The sequence below is a fragment of the Meriones unguiculatus genome, chromosome 3 (assembly GCF_030254825.1).
Source record: "Meriones unguiculatus strain TT.TT164.6M chromosome 3, Bangor_MerUng_6.1, whole genome shotgun sequence".
Lineage (NCBI taxonomy): Eukaryota > Metazoa > Chordata > Mammalia > Rodentia > Muridae > Meriones > Meriones unguiculatus.
In genome coordinates this window covers 140270749-140292603 of record NC_083351.1, presented here as the reverse complement: position 1 = coordinate 140292603, position 21855 = coordinate 140270749, and the positions used below count along the sequence as shown (strand labels likewise).

At 43.1% G+C, this 21855-nt stretch overlaps 1 protein-coding gene and 1 long non-coding RNA gene across 3 annotated transcripts in view; one reads left to right on the top strand and one right to left on the bottom strand.

The window, feature by feature from the left end:
• Nsun7 (NOP2/Sun RNA methyltransferase family member 7) overlaps nt 1–17171 on the bottom strand; it is a 49155-nt gene extending 31984 nt beyond the window's left edge. The window contains exons 1-3 of one of the 2 annotated variants that reach the window (XM_060380680.1): nt 17017–17171; nt 2804–3203; nt 325–383 (exon numbers count right to left, since the gene is read on the bottom strand). In XM_060380680.1, the coding sequence (XP_060236663.1) occupies nt 325–383; nt 2804–3116 (372 nt within the window). In that variant the 5' untranslated portion in view covers nt 3117–3203; nt 17017–17171. Of the gene's footprint in view, nt 1–324; nt 384–2803; nt 3204–3458; nt 3853–17016 lie in introns of those variants that run through there. The other variant, XM_060380681.1, reaches the window with a different exon arrangement.
• On the top strand, nt 3300–20779 carry LOC132653160 (uncharacterized). Its single transcript, XR_009590896.1, has 3 exons — nt 3300–3442; nt 17161–18156; nt 20469–20779. It is a non-coding gene; the product is annotated as an uncharacterized LOC132653160 (long non-coding RNA).
• Nucleotides 20780–21855: the final 1076 nt, after the last annotated feature.

Genomic DNA, 21855 nt, shown 5'->3' with positions numbered 1-21855 from the left:
TGGATAACAGCAATGTTTCGTATTCCATTATTGTTCATAAGAGAACAAGAACATGATCATTTTTACCTCGTATGGTTAGATTTAGATATAGAGAAGGTGTTCAAAAGGAAAAAAAACCCAATCTCGTTTAAGAAGAAAAGCTTCTTGTAAAAGATGATTAGGGGTGTTGACAGCCAGGGTCAACAAGCAAGTATTATAAGTGGGAAAGAACATGTTTTAAAGAGGTCTCAAGACAAGGCAAACTATCATTTATAGCTAAGGGATTTTGCAAACTTTCTTAAAAGTAATAATGAGGCTAACTGATTAAAAAAGTTGTTTACTTACTATTCCGCTACTTGGGAAGATGCCGCTGTCTATTAATAAACTTTCCAAAATATCTTGATCTGCAGGACAAGGGAAAAGCCTATTACCCAAGATACCAAATATGAAAATAAAAACTTTGAATTAAAAACACTTTAATGTTGTAAAATTACTTTCATATCTAAAATGTCCCTCAGCCCCTCATAAAGACATAAATTAAACAGCAAAATGGAATATTCATGAATCCTGCTCTCTCACAGTTCAGGCTCTTTATAGACTCATAGTAAAGCATTATATGAATAATCAAGGCAGTCATAAAGGAATCCTAGCCTTTGTTTTATGACCTTTGAGAGACATTAAAGACAGTATAATTAATAATGTTAAACAGCAAGACTGGAGAGATGGCTCAGCATTTAAGAGCACTGGCTGCTCTTTTAGAGGTCGCTGGCTCAATTTCTAGCACCCAAACAGTGGCTCATAACCAGCTGTAGCTTTATTTTGGTGCCCTCTTCTGGCCTCTGGTGGCACTGTATGCCCATGGTACACAGTCATATATGCAGATAAACAAGCTCATCCACTAAAAAAATAAAAACTGTTAAACGACTGTTCTCTTTTCAGTGTTTGGTATTGCTGATATGTTGTATTAATTATTAAGATTATTAATATTTTGTTCTGGATTTTTGTTCTGTGCTTCTGAGTGAGGTTAGTTTCTTTTAACATCCTTGCTGGTGTTAGTTATCAGGGTTATTGCTAGCCTTATGAGTGGGAAGTGTTTTATCTCCCTCTATTATTTTATGCAACTTTTATTAGGCACAGTTTTACCTTAAGTATCTGGTAAAACTCACTAGTGAAGGCACAGATGGGATCTTTATAGTCTAAGACCCCAATGACAGGATCTACGTAAGGGCAGCAGTCCAGATAGCAGGGAACAGAAGAATTCCATAAGTGGGAAACAGATAAACATATTTCAGCCCTCCCCTAGGCTCATAAGTATTTTTAATACAATTAAGCTATAAACATCATACATGTTTTACTTAGGCAAACAGAAAGTAAGGACTAGCTTTGATTTATTCAGGAAAAAAAAATATTGATTATAATGTAGTGAATTTCAATCTTTATTTGTAAAATGAGAAAATCAAAGAAGAATAATTTTGAAGCAGAGACTATAATTCTCATAGGAAATCTTTTGGGAAACATTACATTATATATATACATATATATATATATATATTTAAGTTACCAGCTTTGGATACAAAGTAATATTCTCATTTCCTTTATCAGGAAAGTGAAGTTGAGAATTTTAAATCCTTAGTACTTACAAACCAATTCCTATCAAATTTATAATCTCCAGGACAATTGTTTTTTGTCACAGGAAATACAATTTCCATAACCATGAAGGACTTCTAACATGGGAGACATGTAGGCTATGAAACATTGACCAATGGAGTCACTCTAAGATCACGGGGGCAAGAATGAAGAAAAACACACTGTGATTTTTGCCAGTGTTACTTATTTTCTAGAACTCTTGCACAAACAATCACCTGTGCCTGTCTTTGGCACTGCGCAGGAGGCATTAACTTCATGTAGCTAAATTTATCTAACAGTCTCACTTTGAAATGTCCATTTAAATAATGGCTATCGTTTATTCAGTGCATTCTATGTTTGGGCAGGGGAAGAAAACTTGGCACCCATATAGATAGAACAGAAATCGATCTACAGAAGAGAGAGCCACACCCTTTGACATCTCTCCTCTTAGCAAGCGATTATCTGGGTATGTCCTACCTACAGTTAGCCTTACACACCAAGGTTAACACCCAACATGCCAGGAACGCAGCTCTGGGAATTTGAGTCTACCACTTTGGAGGCAAATTAGAAAGGAGAATTCTACTTAAATTTGACACCCCAAATTAAAGCTCTTGGCTAAGGATTGGATAATGTCGGTTGGGGTGACTATCCTCTCCTTCTCTCTTTCTCTCCCCAGTCTCCCTTCTGCTTTCGATGCCTCATGAATTTAAATTACAGCATGAACACACACAAGAATGTAATGTTTTGGGGTGGGGAGTTAAAGTGTGGATTCTATTCTCCCCACTAACGGGATTCTCCCCATCCCCCTCACTCCGGTTGGGATGATGTTTGTTCTTTCTTTTTCTTTCTGAGAAGGGCCTAGCTATATAGCCCATCCTGGCTTAGAACTCTAAATCCTCTTACTCAGCAGGTGGGATCATGGGCCTGTACAACCGCGCTGGCTCCTGTTCATTTTAATGGCTGCTTTACTCCTCTCTAAGGACAAGTGCAGTAAAACAGCTGGTTTCCCTAGGAATCCTTCCTTTTCAGACTGGTAATATTGACCAGAGAATTGCACCCTCCTCTTCTCCGCCCCTCTCTCTTTTGGTTTCCTGATACGGAATCTGACTCAGGGTGGCCTTGGGAACTGAGCAAAAGCCACCACGCTTGGCTTTGCTATTTTCTTATAGCGCTGACCTTCAAGACTGGTATTACTCACACTTCAGGGCACTGAAAGCCAACTCATAGGACAGATGCCGAAATGTTTCATCCTCAGTCTTGGATCGAACCTCCAGAGGTTCATTCCCGTACGTTATTATGGCTTTGTCCGGCGACTTTTCGATTCGGATACTCTGAAAAATGTTCGCCGCCATCAAGTACACGAGGTCCGGATAGCCGGGTTTTTCTTGGACAACAGGTGAAGCTCTTCTCTTGGGTGCTACATCCTCTGACGTCTCCAGGGAAGCGAGTTGGGAGATCTCCTCCACATCTTCCTGCTCAAAAAACTCCAGTTCACTTTTTGGGTCCAGCATGTTCGCCCCTGATGTTATAAACTCAAGCTTCAAGGACAGTTCAGGTGGTCCAGGAGTTTGCTATCCTTGGAGTCTTGAGCATTGTCTCTGCGAAAAGAAAAGGTTATCTTGGTAAATCAGTTTCTGCAGCATCTCTCTTGGCGGCCCTTTTGGCATGTCACTAACCCATCGGAACATCCCATACTTCCAATTGCACTCAAGGACGGGAGGGCTGGCTGGAGAACTGGCTCCGGCGTGAAGAGCAAATTTTGCCACAGCCCCTTACGGATAGACCCCCACAAGTGTGCTAAGGTCTCCATGGCCTCGCATCCTCAGCATCCAAGGGGGTAAGCGCCTTATCACCTTCTCCGTGAATCCGCCCTTATCTGGGGGATGGGATGTTTCCCCGGGGCTCTGAGGCTGAAGACGCGGGAGCGGCTGCACTTGGGGCGCTGGAGGCGGTAACAGGCCCTCGGGAGCCCCGGGAGGTGGCGGCCGGCGGAGGCCGTTTGGTTCAAGTGCAGCTACAGCACCCGCCGGGTTCTGGCTGGGGGGACGCGCTCTGAGCCCCGTGCCACCCTGTCAGCTACGCTCGGGATCACACCCTTGCTGAGGTCCCTAAAAGGAAGGCGAGCCCTGGGTCCTTGAGGGGACCCTTCTCGTGTCCTGCACGAGCTCAGGTGCGGCCCTCTTAGGGCAGCAGAGAGCGAGGAACTGGATCCTGGCCTCCGCTCCCAGAGGCGTTGGAGGCGCAGAAGGGCCCAGATCTCCATGGCAACCCAGAAGGGCGGGAGCTACGCTCCAGACTTCCCCAACAGGATTTGGCAGAGGTGACTCTCACCAGTTTCTCTGACTCTCGAGGGCGGTGCCAACCATCCATCCCTCTTGGAAGTTCAAGCTAGGGTTCTTGGTCTCCTTCACAACACTTAGAGAGACTTTGAAGTAGGTGGTGTTGTTCGGGTGGTTTGACTCTGCCTGGATCCATCATTAGGGATCCTGAATCTGGGCATGGGACTCACATGGGTTTGTTTGTTTGTCTGTTTGTTTTTTTTTTTTTTTTTCCTGTAATTCTCCTAATCCCAGTGCAACTGACCTAAAGACCACGGCATGGAAAGAGAGTAGTATAGCTATTCCACCTAAAAAAAGTCAAGGGACTTTTCCTTCTATAAAAAAGATTGATGATCCCTCCTGCTCCACGTGCCAGTAACAATAGGATATTTGAATCTCCCGTCCTGCTCTGCACCTGCCCTTCAGTATCTTAACTACAAAACCTGTGAGAAAGGCAAGGTCTTCTGGGAGGTGGCTCCTCTATCTTGAGTTGTTTGGTATCTTTAAGCTTGCCTTCACCGTGTGTGTGTATGTGTGTGTGTGTGTGTGTGTGTGTGTGTGTGTTACTGTTTCCCATTGTGGTTTCCCTTTCTTCTCCTTCCCTTCCCCTTCCTCCCTCTTCCTTCTGCCCCCACTCCCTCAACTCCAAACTCAGATCCTGAGTCTCCAGCCTCAGCCTGGAATCAAAGGCCTGCACTTCCTTGAGGATTCTCTTTGGCCTGAAAAGTCTCTCCTTTTCCCTGATAAACTCCCACAAAAATCTTTGAAACTCAGCCTTTTCTGACATTTGCCTTTGTTGGAATGTAAATTTAGTTGCTGAGACAAAGATCCAAAATAACAGTAGGCTTAAACACAAGGGAAGTTTTTCACTCAAGATCCTGTTGGCTCCGGCTTGGTAGTAGTGACCTTTAACCCCAGCACTTGGGAGGCAGAGGCAGGCAGATCTCTATGAGCCTATCCTGGTTTACACCAGGAGTTCCAGGCCAGCCCAGACTACATGGTGAGAGCCTGTCTTCCTCTTCTTCTTCCCCCTTTCTCCTCCCCCTCCCCCCATCTTGTTGGTCTAGTGACTCTGCTGCACAAAGTTATCCTGGACCCAGGCTCCTCCTAGGGGTCCCCTGCAAGGAATGTGTCTCTGTCAAGTTAGTGTGAGATGCCTGCCCATTTGCAGATAGTATTAAGGGACAAAGGGAGAAAAGGAGGAACGCCCATGCCTTTCAAGGACAGGACTAGAAAGATGCACACATCACCTTTGCTCGATTTCCATTCCAGAGTTAGTCACGGAGCCTGATTAATAACAAAGGTGGGAAATGTGGTCAACTAAAACTCGAGAGAACTATTACTGTAAGGATAGAAGAAAACTGATAATGACAGAAAAGTATTTTTGTTTACATACAAACTTCTCATCCCTGACTTGAATAAGTATATATTAAATCTTACTTTGTGTACAGCACTGAGAACAAAATGTAAATATTCAGACATAACTAGGAACCTGCCTTCAAGAAAATGATGGGGGGAGGCATACATATTGGGACACCCTTCAATTTTTATTATAAACATTTGTGCACCTACCCATATTGACCTTATTTCCTCTTTGTAGATACAAAGCACATACTCTAAAATAGTTTTGTGCTATATCTATTTTCATTTTATTACACATCTTTTTTTTTTCTAATATGCTAGCAAAATGCTCCAGTCACAGAGATTACAAATATGGCAGGTATCTTGGGGGTCATAGGATATTTTATCGTGTGTCACACAGTGCACAGTATAATCTGTAGGGAATGTGAGACAATAGACAGCTATAAACTTTTAAGTATTGTCTTTCAGAATATATTTTTTTGATTATTACAGTTTGTTCATTTTGTGTCCCAACTGTAGCCCCCTCCCTCAGCTCAGCTTCCAAGTGGGTTCCCTAGTAATGGGAATAAGGGCTGTCTCTGACATGAACTCAATGGCTGGCTCTCTGATCACCTCCCCCTGAGGTGGGGCAGCCTTGCCAGGACACAGAGGAAGACAATGCAGCCGGTCCTGATGAGACCCGATAGGCTAGGGTCAGCAGGAAGGGGAGGAGGACCTCCCCTATCAGAATATAATTTGAGGAACTTCTTTTTTTTTTTTTTTATTCAGTAGTTCAATGTGTGACACTTTGCTCTACTGAAAGCGAGACTGAGTAAGAAAAGCCATGCTCCTAAGTGGAACTTAGGCAAGTAGCTGTGTTGGTAAAGGCATGGTTGCTAGTTATTTTAATCCTGTGTGCGAATGGTTAGAATCCTGCTCCCTTAGCTCTTCTGGGTTATGGCCTCATTGTGGACTTGCTGTGCTGGAAGTGAAGGCTACAGAAAAACATATTAAATTTCAGTGTACAGTACAAACAAGTAACCATAGTGATAAGTCTATGGGTTCAGTTGTTGCAAAAGGTGGGTAATAAAAATAGGTAGTCTTTGTCTAAGTCACACTCTGTAACACGATCAGAACATTAGGGTGGAGGTGGTATAGAACTCACAGTTAGATACCTGGGGCTTTCTGCCTGCCAAAGGAACCTAGAAAATGGTTTCCCCTAGGAGGTAGAACACTTGAAATATTTATAAATGAACATTTCTTACTTTTGACTTAGAATACTAGTATAATTTAGCCATATAATATTTGCATACTTGCTTAAATTTAACCTGGACATAGAAAACTATGTCCAGGAGCTGGAGAGATGGCTCTGCAGTTAAAAGCCGTAGCTAGTCTTCCAGAGGACACAAATTCAATTCCCACCACCCACATGGCAGATCACAACTGTCTGTAACTCCAGTTCCAGGGGATCCAACACCCTCACACAGGTATACTTATAGGCAAAACATAGATGCACATAAGATAAATAAATCTAAAATTTTTTTTAAAAAAAGAAAACTATGTCTAGTTCCACTGATGCTTATTATAGAAATGAAGAAAAAAAGATGCAAAGGGTTTAGATGGGGAATTTTAAACATTGGGCCTCAATTTACTATTGATTCTTGAAGATAGTATTATTGTTTTTTTCCCCCAATATAATATTTTATTATTTGGGAATTTCACATAATGTACCCTGATCACATTCATTTCCCAATCTTTCCAGGTCTGCCCCTCGACCTTTATGACCTCCTCCCCACAAAGGAAGAGGGAAGAGAGGCTGGAGAGATGGCTCAGAGGTTAAGAGCACTGGCTGTTCTTCCAAAGGTCCTGAGTTCAATTGCAACCACATGGTGGCTCACAAACATCCATAATGAGATCTGGTGCCCTCTTTTGGCATGCAGGTGTATGTGCAGGCAGAATATTATATACATAACAAATAAATAAATCTTTTTTAAAAATGGAGGAGGAGGAAGAGGCAAGTCAAATTTGTGTGCTCATATTTTCACTGGAACACGGTCAAACTCCCAGTGGCCAGCTGCTAAAAAAATTTCTTCCCCACAGGTACCCTGCCAGAAGCCATCGATTGTGGAGAGCTACACTTCAGCAACCTTATCACAATTTTTAAGAGTTCTCTTTGATGGCTTTCCTGTCTAGGCAGTTACTTTGGGGGGGCGGGGGGAGAAGGGAGAGTGGATGTAGGGGTTGTCACAGAAGCCTTTTATGTCTCCTGTCATCTGTGAGTCTGCAGTCCATCGACACCACTGCAAAGCACTGTTGGGTTGTTTTTTTTTGGGGGGGGGAGGTGTTGTTTTGGGACAGGGTCTTACTATGTAGCTTCGGCTGGGCTGGATGAAACTCACAGCGGTCCATCTGACCCTGCCTCCTGAGTGCTGAGGATAAAGGTTTGCACGCCTCGCCCAGCCGGGGCTGATTTTTTTTTTTTTCACACATCTAACAGATAGTTTTTAAAAGCATAGATAAAGAGGAAGAAATAACATGGAGCACAGAGATATATAGTAAATACCAACAAGCTGTGTGATTGTGTTATAACCAATCAAACAAACTTAGAGAATGCACTGTACAAAGCCCAATCGATTCAGAATGAAGTGTTTCTTTAGCGAGACTCACTGTGGCAAGTCTAAGAGCTCTACCAAATCATTTCATTGGGGGCACTGGCTGGGCACGGTTTACTCTTATCCTTTCCTTTCTTCCCTTTTGAGACGGGGTTTGATGTAGCCTCGGCTGGCCGTGATCTTGTTGTGTTGCTGAGGAGGATCTTGGATTTCTACTCCTCCTGGGTCCATCCCCCCAAACGCTGGGATTACAGGTGTGTCACCATACCCCATTGATATAAGTTTGGGCATTGAACTCAGGGCTTCACGCATGCTAGACAAAACATTCTACCAACTGAGCTCTATCTCCTGGGTAAGTTTTTGTTTTTTTTTTTAAAAAAAAATCAAAATATTCTGGCACCTACATTTTATTCAATTTATGGAAAAGGTAAGATATGATATTTAAGGAAGATCCTTGCCCTGATACTCAGCATGCATAGTCTAATGGATATAGGATTCCCTTGAAAAGTGTATCTTATCATACATTGTCCTAGCATTTAAATACTTTCATAACTACAGAAAGCAAATATAAAAAGCTAAGTTACTTACGTTTCACTTGAATTTTAAGGTTAAGGATTATGTGGCTGAATAAAGAAGATGTGATACAGAAAACAAAAACAATAACAACAACAGCAACAAAAACCGAAGATGTGACGCCCCCCCATACACAGACTGAAATGTGATCAGACCATATAAAACCCTTTCATGTGCGCCAAAATGGACAGAACCATATATTAGGCTAAATGAGCCAAGCACAGAAAAACAAATACTGAATATTTTATATTTACAAGCTAAAAAAAAAAAAAAAAAAAAAAGTTGATTTCTTCTAGAGCAGAACAGCGATCACCAGAGGCTGAGGAGGGTTCAATAAAGAAGGAGCAGAGAGAAGTCACGTCACAGGCACCAGATAGTGAGGCGGGCAGGATACATCTGAGATTCTCCAGTACAGTGGGGTGACTGTGCTGTATAACACGCTATTATGTATTTGAGAAGAAAGAGAAGGGAGGTTAAGGCTCCCACACAGATGATAAAAAACCCAGAAATCCTAATTACCCCGATTTGGTCATTACACATTACATCCACATACTGAAACATCAGGGAAAACGTTAGATTGGGAAGGGTTCCAGAGAGGGTAGAACTGAGAGAGCGGGTGCGGAGGCTGCATAGGAACAAAATACATTATATAAACACAAAACAGCAGCACACTGTGCTCCGTAAACATGAAACAATACCACATTGTATCATTCTAGCGTGTTAGTGAAAACAAAAGGTGAAAGATCCCGTAGAACGATATGAAATGGTGGGAAGGCATATTTAACATTTTTACATAACTAAATAGAAAATTTCTGTTCCTCCACCTCATGAAAGACTGATTAATCCAAACTAAGCACTACAAACAATAAGCTTCCTTACTAAGGCCAAACTCATGTTTATTATAAACTGGATTCAGGGAGCCATCTGCTGGCAAATAGGTGTCTTTGATTTTTCTTGTTATTTATTTATTTTTTTAATGGACTTACTGCTCTGATTTTTGGAAAACTGCCCAGCTGCCCAATTAAATATCAGATAAATAATTTCTTCATATTTAAGGACACTAAGATACTAAGATAGTACAATATTTGTTGCATATGCCTTTACCACCTTGTTTTAAACACTTGTAAGTGACTCTGAAAAGGTTTTCTTGAACTCCAAGCCACACAATTACTGTTTTTTGGTTTTGTTTTTGAGACAAAATCTCTCTGTGTGCTTCTGGATATAAACAGCATGGTTATTTAGGCTTGCTAAATCTCCTTAGGTCCATCCCCAGCACTTCAACAGGAAACATTGCCCTGTTCTATCTCGAACCTGACTGCTTGCCTGGACTTTCTCTTGTTGCTGCTGCTGTTGGGATGTGGGCTTTTGTTTGTTTTATTTTGTTCTGGGGACACGGTCTGGCTTTTTCGTTCAGGCTGGCCTAGAACTCCAGATCCTCTTGTCTCGGCCTCCCCATTATTGGAATTACAGATGTTCTCAGTTGAATTCTTTCTAGTGTATGAACATTATTTTTTCCCATTGCAGAGTCACATTTAAGCAATTTGCATCTATTACTTTTGGTGACTGAAAAGCCAAAAGAGAATGCCTTGTGGTCTCTGCAGTTCCTTAGCTGGGGTGAGACTAAAGTTTTGAAGGGAGAGAATCAGCAGAGACTCTAATGGCTCAGAATGGATTTAGCTGGTACCACATAGGCTGACCTTGTCTGAGCTTAGATGACTTTGTGAAATGGTCTGTTTGCCGGCTTGCCTGCTTGCTCTTTCACTACCTTGCGACTTCACAGTGACCCTGACTGGTATCAGTGCTCTGTGAGATTACTTTCAATGGCAGATTTATGGCTGTTTGTACCAAGCCAACTCCTGAGCACCCTCTTGAGTTAGCTGTACATTTAGAAGGCCAGACTCTGTTTCAAGGCCTGCCAGTTTCTTCCTTAGAAAGCCACTCTTTGGCTTTTAGTGGAATCTACTGGATAAATCCAGATTGTAACTCAATGTTTGATGATATTTTTAATTATTATTATTTTAGGTAGCGGTCTTACAGAGGACAGAGACCGTAGCTCACTTTGTATCCCTGTTACCGAGAAATAGGTACCCAGGATTACCGAGACAAGCTGTGTCTTCTGCAGCCCACCGCTGTAATTCTGCTTTTCATTCCTCTGTGTTCTAACTGCTGCATAAAAGCCATTCTAAAGGGAAATTTTACTTGGTGCTCTCTCAGATTTCCTGGGGCTGGCAAGATGGCTCAGTAGGAAAGGTTCCTGCCACCAAGCACGACCACCTGAGTTTGATCCCTGGTACCCACAGGGAGGAGAGAACCAACTCAGATAACTTGTTCTCTAACCTCCACATTCATGCTGTGGTGTGGGCACGCACACACTCACACACATATGTAATAGAATGTCAGAGGCGTCATGTACAAACGCATAGTATCTCTCATGCAAACCTTTTGAAAACTGTGCTTCACTGCACAACCTGCAGAGTCAGATCTCCCCTCATTTTTATGTGGGTTCCAGGGGATGAACTCAGGTCACCAGGCCTAGGAAACCAACGCCCTTACCCACAGAGCCTTCTCGCCAGACCCTTAAAATCTTCATAATTTAAAATTTACCTGCCCACAGAATCGCCTACCCCTAGCTCTATAAAAAAAAGATTTATAAGGGGTGTGAAATTGTCAGAATTAAAATCAAGTCAAGAGCTAGTGACGTGGCTCAGCATGTAGAAAGGTACATGATGCCTACCAAACTTGCTGGCCCTGAGTTCAGTCCCTGGGGTCCACATATGAGCTGCACGTGTGCTAGGTCACACGTGTGCAAGCATGCATGTGCATAAACAAATCAACGACAATTTAAAAAGCAAATTGCTTACTACACACATTAACCTTAGGAAAAAAGATAAAGGGAACATTATGAATATTAGAACAAACCTGCTGGTGTTTCTAATATTTTATCAAATTTTATTAATTTTATAACCGTATTAAGGCTCATTAAACCTTTATCATTTGTGAAAGAAGGTGATAAGCGTTCTGCTAGCTCATCTACTGAGGTCAGCATTCTGCTCGGCTCCATGGGGCTAATACGAGATTTCAATGACAAATTTCAGTTGCAATTCGGCTGAGGAAGCAAGGCTAACGCAGCCCGAATCAGCTAGGGAGCAACTAGACAAAGATTTGAGAAGCAGTTAATGTGCCCAGACCCAGAGAACTGCATTCCTTTGATATTCACTTAGCCTAAAGTCCTGTCTTTGTGAGACTCCCCTTACAAAAGTCAGTGTGATGAAGTTCCACCGAGGGGCAAACACCATCCACTCAACGGGCATTAAGCGAGTACCCACTGTGAACAGACATCTAAATTCGAATCATTTAAGTCACTACAAAAAAGAGCGAAAATAAAGTTCAGCCATATGTAGAGTGCATTCTGGGAAGAAAATTACAGGAAGGGATTTCACTAATCTACTAAGCCAGTAAGCAGCTCCTTCTCACTATTGAACTTCCCTAGCTCTGTCTATTCTGTGATAATCACATTAACAATTGGGAAGGAAAACCAGGGCATTCAGGATTTGTGGTTAAAAGACACCACGAGTGCTTCTTGATAGGCTCACAGAAGCACATTTTTATATTTTATATTTTTTATTTTTAAGACATCCAAAAGGACTGACGTGGATTTCTAAAACAGATTTATTGCTATTTTTCAGTGGAGCAGACATCATGAGATTAGCTGCTGTTTAGCCTCCTCATTAATTACTTCCTCGGAAAAAAAACAAAACTGTAGATTCAGCCAGGCGTGGTGGTGCAAGCCTATAATCCCAGCACTCAGGGAGACAGAGGCAGGTGGATCTCTGTGAGTTTGAGACCAGCCTTTGTAGACCTCTACAAAGCAAGTCCAGGACTGCCGAGGTTACACAGAGAAACCCTGTCTTGAAGAAAAAGAGATAAAGCCTTGTGGATTTTGGGTGCTATCCTCAGAGGCCAACATGCCATTACTGTTAGCTGAGTGACTCTGGGAAAGCCTGTTAGTCTCTGCTTTAATTTCATCATCCATTTCAAGCTGAACTTAGAGGCTTTGCTTATTACAATAGCAAAGAACATTTTCTGCCTCGCTGAGTTATCTGTTCTGGGTTTTAAGTAAAGTAACAAAGCTCCCTTTGCATTGTATAATAGTCTCCCATCGGCATTAAATACGGTGCTTGAGAAAAAAGAGTAATTGTTTGGCGTTTTTCCTAGTTAAAATTCACAAAACAAGCATCAAGTTTTGGCAATGATAGGTGTGTCAATCCTGTCAGATAATGACAATTATTCTTATACTACTATTTTTATCACATATTTCTGAACGGGCCTTAAAATGTTAGGTAAAAAATAGATTTTGTGTAGAGACAATGTGATACTGTAAGACATGTTCTTGAATATTCTTTGAGATATATTCCCTGTTCCTTGAGACCAGAGTGGAAGAAACTCAGGTTTGGAGAACAGGGAAGGTTTGGGGGCTAGAAGGCAAAGATTTGAAGAACCAGTCATAGCAGCCATGGAAGGTTCTTCAAGATGAACCTAGAGGCTTTGCTTATTGCAATAGAAAGAAACATGCAATTGGAAATGCTATGAGTTGACCAGAACAATAAACGAGAAACTGAGAGATGTAAAATTTCATATGAAAGTCAAATTATATATAGTTGATTTATTAAAAGCTGCAGTCCAACTTAGGGCCAGGACCCTTGGATAAGCAGGCATCCTTTCAAAGTTAAGGAAAATAGGTATAAAGAAGGTCTGAAATTTTCCATAAGTTTGTCTACATTCTTGTTTTAAAAGTTAGTAGTAGTGGAATTACTTACCATTTCCTTGCCAAAGGAAATCTCAGTAAGGAATTCCTTTCCAGGGTGAGGTAAATCCCGTAACAACAGAAAGTAAACTACAAGTTGTCAAGGGCTAGTGAGAGGCTAGTGAGAGGGTGTGATAACTCATAACTAATAGATACTGGGTTTGTTGATTTATGTCATGGGGATGGGATGGTGGACAAATAGATTCTGCCCCTGAATTCAGGGCGATTAGTGTCTATGAGGTATTTCCAGTTTGTTCGATGTGATGGGTGAAAAGGAAGGAGCTAGGTCTGCTACATTTTCAAAGAGAATGACTTCTAAGAACGAGTAAGTCAGCTGGGGAAAGGGGACCAGAGAGGAGCAGGAAATCAATTATGGTGCTCCCGGCAAAGTGAACAGTGGGTTCAGTGGCCCTAAAATGAAACAGCCCGTGTTATGTTTAGAATTCGGGGCGTGGGGGTGGGGGTGGGAACAGAGTCAGAAGGTGAGATGAGGAGTCGGATCACACGTGTGACAGCAGGAACGGTCCAGAGGGTCTCGGGAGGCAGGTGACGTGATCCGATTTGAGTTTCTGCAGAACAGAGACCGGATTAGAGTGAAGGGAGTCCAGGGGCAGGAAAGATAGTTAGGGCACAAGGGAAGGTGATCTTGGCGACACTGCGTGCCTTAATCAGGGCGGTGGCACTGAAGTAGTTAGGCCAGGGAACAGACGTGTCAGAAGTTGAATCGGCAGGGCCTTGAAAGAAGCTGGAGTAAGGTGTCAGAGAGAAGCCTGGGATCGTTACACATTTCTGCCAGAGCTGTGTGGGCCAGTCATTATCTTGGGGAGGAGGTCCTGGAGATTTCAGTTTTAGACATACTAGGCCTGTGGTGCCTCTGGAAACATCTCATCGGCTACGGCAATGAGGCAATGAGTAGTCCGTGTTACAGCACAGAAGCTCAACCTGGAGCCGTAGACACAAGAGTCACTGCTTAGAGTACGGTGGATCTGAAATGTTCTTCAAAGCCCTTGTGTTAAGAGTTTAGTCCTTAAAAAAAAGTATAAACAAAAAAGAAAAAGGAAAAAAAAAAAAGAGTTTAGTCCTGGGCTGGAGAGATGACTCCATGGTTAAGAGCACTGGCTGCTCTTCCAGAGGTCCTGAGTTCAATTCCCAGCCCCCCACATGGTGGCCTACAATCATCTGTAATTGGATCTGATTCTCCTTCTGGTATACATGAAGACAGAGCACTCCTATACATAAAGTACATGAATAAATAAATCTTTAAAAAAAAAGAGTTTAATCCTCAGCCCATGATGCTATTGAGAAATAGCAGAACCTTTAAACAGTAGGACTTAGCTAGGAATGGTGGCACATGGCTGTAATTCCAGCACTCAGGGAGGCAGAGGCAGGCAGATCTCTGTGAGTTCAAGACCAGCCTGGTCTACAAAAGTTACAAAAGTGAGTCCAGGACAGCCAAGGCTACACAGAGAAACCCTGTCTCAAAAAAAAAAAAAAAAAAAAAAAAAAAAAAGACAAAAACCAAACCAAAAAGGACTAAGCTGGAGGGAGTTAGCTCCCACACTGTGGACACCCTCCAAAAGATACTATTGGGATGTCGGCCCATTCTTTGCTTTCCAGCTTCCTCGAGGTGAGCTGGTCTCCTTCTCTATGAACTTGCATCATGATACCCTGGGGCATCACAGGCCCAGGAATCCCTGAGCCTGCATAAAAATTTGCTTCTTTAGAGCCCTGTGGGTTTTGCCTCTGACTAATGTAACTTGGTGCCATGCTCTGGGAATCCCGGGTACAGACCTGGAACCAATGTCCATCAGTACTTAATAAAGCTTGCTTCAAACTTGGAAAAAAAAAATGTGCTTCTTTAAAGTTGATTTAGATGGTGGTACAGTGACAGGAAGCTGAACGGACATTGAAGCTATAGTTGTGAGATCTTGGGGAAAGTCGAACGAGAAGAGAAGAAATCACAGGGGATAACCATGAGGAACAGCATAAGGCTAGAAGCTGACAGGAGAAAGGATCCTGAGAAGTAGACAGAGGAGCAGCCAAGAGGGAAAAGGAGAAGCATGGGGTCATCGTGTCACAGAAGCTGAGAGAGGAAGAAGTGGTGAAACATGTTCAGGCCTGAATGGAGGTCAGTGGGACAGAGACGAAATTTCTTTTGAAATTCTTAGTAATAGGGGAATTTCTGGTAACTCGAGGACTTCAGTGGAAATCTAAATATCAACAGGTAGATGAGAGCTATGAGAATAAGGCGCCAGAAAGAATTAGTTTAAGAAATAGGTCCGTGGCATAGCCAGAGAGAACTGTCGGATCAAATGAAATTTTCTTAAAACAAACAAAAAAGATGGGACAGAGTTAACTAAGCGAAAATGGTCAAAGGCTGTCAGGAAACAAAGGAGAAGGCATTGAAAAGGAAGGAGAGAGGGTTGTGACTGATAGAGTAACATATGCTGTATGCTATATGGGGACGGGCACACGGGCTTCAGTAAGAAAACAGGGGAAGGAAAGCGCGTTAGTTTTTGTCACTGTGATAAGACATTATGACCGCAGCTAACTCAGGGAAGAAAGCATTGATTTGGCTTACAGGTAGAGGGGTCATCCATAACTGGGGAAACAGCTGAAGACTGCTAGAGCAAGGAGCCATGAGGTCCTATCTTTAAACACGCACAGGGAGGCCGGAGAGATGGCTCTGTGGTTAAGGGCACTGGCTGCTCTTCCAGAGGACCTGGGTTCAGTTCCCAGCACCCACACGGCAGTTCCCAACTGTCCTTCACTCCAATTCTAGGGAATCTGACACCCTCACATAAACATAGGTGCAGGCACAACAGCGATGCACATAAAATAAGATAAACAAATAAACACAGAAAGTAGAGCCGAAACTCTTAAAGCCTAACCACGAGTGACACACTTCCACAAGCAAGGTTCATGTCCTAAAAGTTCCACCGCTTCTCCGGAAAACATCACCAAGTGTTCAAATACTAGAGCCTATGCGGCTGTGGCATTTCACATTCAAACCTCCACAGAAAGGGGTGATGCTTTGGGTGCATGTGAGTTTCAGGGCTTCATATTAGCTCACAGGATAATTTGTCGATAAATTGTCAAAACTTTCACATACTTAACTGATGTGCCCATTAACAGCTGGAATCTCTAAATCTGGGAATATTGAGTCCGTGGAAACCAGCAAAACGCACACGAAAGCTTCCCTGCGCTCTAGACCACCAGAGAGCCAGATACTGCATGTTTACCACTTCAGGGTGGGAAATCAGTAGCTCTGCCTAGATCCAGTCATATGCTAGTGCCGGAAGTCTCAGAGACAGCAGGAGACTGAACTCTGCAGGACCTGGTAGACAGAGAAAGAATACTGAGTGCTGTGCTGTTTTAAGGGACCAATAAAGATTGGAGCGCATGAGTTTGTAGAGGAAGCGATGTATCTATTTTCCTGAGCTCTGCGAGCTAGGAATCTCAATAGAGAGGTGAAGATTTGGTTCAGAACTTTTTTCTTTTCTTTTGAGACAAGATCTTGTTATGTAGCTCAAGTTGATCTGAAACTTACAATCTTTTCTGCTTCAGCCTCCAGACCCATTTTATTATTTTATTTTACTATTTATTGGTGCTGGTGTTTGTTTTTCTGCCCGGCAGTCACTGGGGATGAGTATGAAAGAATGGAGAGAGGGTGAAGGAGCCATGTTTTCCTGGAATCATATCTTGTAGCCTTACTTTTCATCTCTTATTCTCTCTTCCTTCCCCCCTCCAATGAAAACATTACCTGATTTCATTCTTCCAATGTGACATTTCCATCCGGCAACAGTTCTTTTAGAAGGTGGCATCTAGATCCAACCCCTCCATCCACCCCATCCCATGCCCCAGCTTGGTCTGATGATCAAAATCTGTAATACTATTTTTATTTTAGATATCATCCTTTGAAGATAGCGATGGCCACTGTCATCAGAAGAACTTGGAGTCCTCCTTAGGCACACAGGATAAATGAGATGAAGTAGAGACAGGGATGTTTTTAACATTTCAATGTGAACGATCTCAGTAATCTCCATATTCGCAACCAATCGGCAATAAAGAATCAGTCCACAGCAGCAATAGCAAGTATGATCGCGGTGGATATTACTTTGCAAATTATTATAAGAGCATAAAAGAACGAAGTGCGTGAGAACAGGGGGTTAATGGGAAACCCCGAAATGGACTTGAAATAATAAGCTCGTTTTCTCAGAGCCATTTAGCCAACCCCTGGGAGAAAATCATTCCTGTTATACGAGTTTGTTTATGAGATTCGATGAGAAGCTGACCTAGTGAGCGGGTGTTCGTGGCGGCGGAACCACAAGAAAGCACAAATCTGCGGTCAAAAGGTCGAGTCCCCAAGGCCCAGGGACTATTGCTTTTAATTTCTAATAACAACGAGTTTCTACAGCAGATCCCTACTTACGGCTCCCCCGAAACTCTCACGCTTATTCCGTCAGAAGACCGAGTAGCCGGCAGACCACGCTCCCCATGTCACTCCCCCTTCAGTGACTCGACAGTGCCGTCAGCGCCTTAACTCCTCACGGTGAATCTGTAGCAGGCATTTTCTTTCTGAATTCCGACCGTCACTTCGGTGAGAGAACCGAATCGATAGCGCTCCTGCACGCAAGGTTTATCACCGTGAATGCCAGGCTCAACAGATACAGTTCACTTTCACTCGCTACCCTGGGATCAGCCGGATGCCAGGGGTTTGACATATGGAGGCTCCTCAGGGCTGTGCTGACAAATCTTGACATCGGAGCTCTGCCCTTTCTTACAAAGCTTGCGAAGGTGAATGGTGTGCTGTTGTCGCAACAGGGAGGGCAAGTTTCTTCCTTCTGGTGACGACGTCATTCTATTTCCTGTGGGAGAAGCAGACTTCTCTCTGGGGTTAAAGGTATGCACCACCATGTCTGGCTTATTATTATTAATTTTAATCCCAATATTTTTCAGTGCTAGAAATATCCCAGGCCTCAGTGGCTGGCTCTTTGACCGGGGAGGGAATGAGGGAGGGGGCTACAGCTGGGATACTAAGCAAATAAAATGTAATTAATGTAAAAAAAAAATAAAAATTTAATTAAAAAAAAAAAGAACTATCCCAGAGCTTTGGGCATGATAGGCAAGTGTTCTACCACTGACCTATGCCTCTAGCCCGTTTCATGTTTTGTTTTGTTTTGTTTTCCTGATTTTGGATTATTTGGACCTTGAGGGTACTATAATAGCAGGAAGAGGGCAGGTTGTTTTGTTGTTGTTGTTGTTGCTGTTTTTCTGTGTCCCTCTTCACTGGCCAGCAAGGGGAGCTGTAGGGACAATTCCACTGTCTGCCGACAGACTTGGGAGCAATCCTTTCATGACGGGTCATTATTTACAATACTGCTTGCTTTGGACTTTCTGTAAGACACAGCTCACGTTTCACTGCCGTTGACTGCTCTAGTTTCCCTTTCTTGTGATAGTTTGCTGACGGAAAGTTAGCTGTGGAGCTGGAAATGCAGTTCAGTGCACTGGTTGCTCTTCCAGAGGACTCAGGTTCAATCCTCCGAGCCCACACAACCGTCTGCAATTCCAGTTCCAGGAGATCTGACACCCTCTTCCGGCTTTCTTGGGCTCTAGACACATGCAGGGAAAACACCCATTCACGTAAAGTTTTTGTTCTTAAATCTTTAAAAAATGTTTAAGTTAACTGTGAACTTCAAAGTAGAAAACCTACTGTAATGGTTGAGACATGGGAAATTCTGTGCTCAGGTGGCATAAAAACCTAATTGCAGCCACGAGTAGCCCCAAAACCCTTAATGCGGATAAGACAGCATTCAGCTGCCTTCAATAAAAAGGGACTTAAATGGAAGGGAGGTGGCCTTGAGGAGAGCCAACACAAATGCCAGGACTGAGGAGGCCATTGTTCCAAGGTCTGCTGGGACTTAGGGTGATTGACAAGGCACTACCCCTTTCCAAAACTCAAACACCCAGAGCAAGGACACTCCTGGGCCACCGGGGCTCTTGGCCCCCAGCCAAGCAGGAGCTGGAGATTCAAAGGTGCAGAGAGAAGTGGGAGGAAGGGGCCTTTGCTGGGATCTAGGCTTTTCACCCTGTGAGCAGCCCAGGACAGCTCTCTCTCTCTCTCTCTAAGCCACCTTTCATGCATGTTTCTTAGTCCCAAGAAGACTTTTCCGTCTTCTTTCCTGGAGCCCTCTGCTGCAGCTGCCATAGTAACTGCTAATCACCAACCATGCAGAGTCAATGATTATATCCCTCTGTCCTCCAGTATCCTTCCTGGCTACCAAATGTGACATTGCTATTGATGGAACAAATGGACTATAAACCAATAATCACTGTTTTCTCTCTGTGTAGGTTAGACTTCCATAGCTTACATTCCTATGTGTGTATGTATGGATGAATTTATTTATTTACTTATTTATTTATTTACTTACTTACTTATCTGGCAAAGCCTCACTAGGCTACCCTAGGCTGGTTTCCAACTCATTGTCTCCCCACCTCTAAGTACCAGGCACGCGTCACTGCACTCATTACTATGGTGATTTAAATATTACGTATCCTGGTTACAAAAAAGTGCTGCTCTTACCTAGGACCATAGTTCAGTTCTCAGCACCCTCAACAGTGAGCACCTCATCAGGTGGCTCCCTGTGGTCCCTGTAACTTCAGCTCCAAGGGATCTGATACTCTCCTCTGGCCTCCATGGCCACATTCACATGCCTGTATACATCTACAACCACATCAATAAATAATAATATAAACCTTAAAAAAAAATCTGAGCCGGGATTGGTGGTGCATGCCTTTAATCCCAGCACTCAGGGAGGCAGAGGCAGGCTGATCTCTGTGAGTTCGGGGCCAGTCTGGTCTACAAAGCAAGTCCAGGACAGCCAAGGCTACACAGATAAACTCTGTCTCAAACAAGCAAACAAAAACAAAAACAAAAAAAAATTGGGGCTGTGGTTGAGGCCAATGGTAGAATATATAATTAATATGAAGATGCCCTGGATTTGCTCCCTAGCATTGATAAATAAATAATAAATAAATCTTGAATCAATTATGTATCCTGTTCTTTGCTTGCATTTAGATTGTGTTATGTAGAGGTGAGAATCTGACCCTGTGAGTTAGAGTTAAATTTCAGTGTCAATCTGCCACTTACTGGCTGTGTAGCGTTGTGGGTGTTTTGGTTTATGATATGTAAACATATTTTTGTTAAAATTCCAGGTTGGAGATTTTAGTTGGTCCACACCTGTTAAGTGTGAGGAGCATGGTCTTTGCCAGGTGGAATTAGTTGAATTCTGAGGACTTTGAGGGGTATAAACATGACAGACCAGCGGAAGAAGGAGCAGCTGCTCGGAGGAGGACCGCTTGCTGCTGGTTTGTCCTGCTGCTGCATTTGCTGTTTGCTGATTTGCTGATTACGTGGACTTCTGGATTTCTGGACTCCTGATACTGGTATTTCCCCCCAAAGAATCCTAAGACTCTACCCAGAGGGAAGTAGCAGAGAGAACTCCACCCCCTGCCCCACTAATCTTCTTTCCCTCCTCCCCATGTTGGGGAGTTGGAAGGGAGGTAGAAGTGTTTAATAACCCTAAATAAAGTAGGTTTGATTAAAAAACAAAACAAACAAACAAAAAACAAAAAAAAAAACCAAGGTCAATAGTAGTCTTGAATAACTCATACTTTTTATGAGATGATAGGTTTTAAATTAAAAAAATATATATATATATATATGCAAAATGTATTGTTTTTGTGTGTGCATAAATATGCCAAGGTCAGAAGACACCTTGCAGGGTATCTTCTCTTCCCACCTTGGGTCCTGGGGATTGAACTTGGGTAATAAGACTTGGCAGTGAATGCCTTTCCTCATTGCTATGTCAGCCCTCTGTTTGATATGTTCTTGTTACAAAAATGGGGAGGGGGCTGGAGAAATGGCTCCAAGGTTAAGAGCACTGGCTGCTCTTCCAGAGCTCCTGAGTTCAATTCCCAGCAACCACATGGTGGCTCCCAACCATCTATAATGAAATCTGGTGCCCTCTTCTGGCATGCAGGTGTACATGCAGACAGAATACTGTGTAAATAATAAATAAATAAATCTTAAAAAAAAAAAAAACAACAATAAAAATGGGGAGGGCTGGTTAGGTGCCACATGCCAATAGAATGGGCTGAGGAAGGATCACAAAAATAGGGTTGATGTGGGCTGTATCTTACTGGTAGGAAGCTTAGCTAGCTTGTGATAGGCCTTGAGACTGAAGCAGGTGAACGCCCATGTCCTATCAAAACAAAGGCAAGGAGGCAGAGCCAGGGTTCAGTCCTGAGAACTAAACCCCAGCAATGACAGGGTGGTGTTTACGGCCTGGACTCAACGATCTCCACAGTGCATATATGGTCTCCAGAACTGCATGGCCTCAAAGATCAAGCAGATCACGGGGCTCTGTTTTGGTTTCTCTCTCTCTTTCCCCCTCTCCTACCCTCCCTGTTTCTCTGTGTAGCCCTGGCTATCCTGGAACTCACTCTGTAGACCCAGTTGACCTCAAACTCAGAGATCCACCTGCCTCTGCCTCCCCAGTGCACCTGATTAAAGGAGTGCGCCATCGCTGCCTTTAATCAG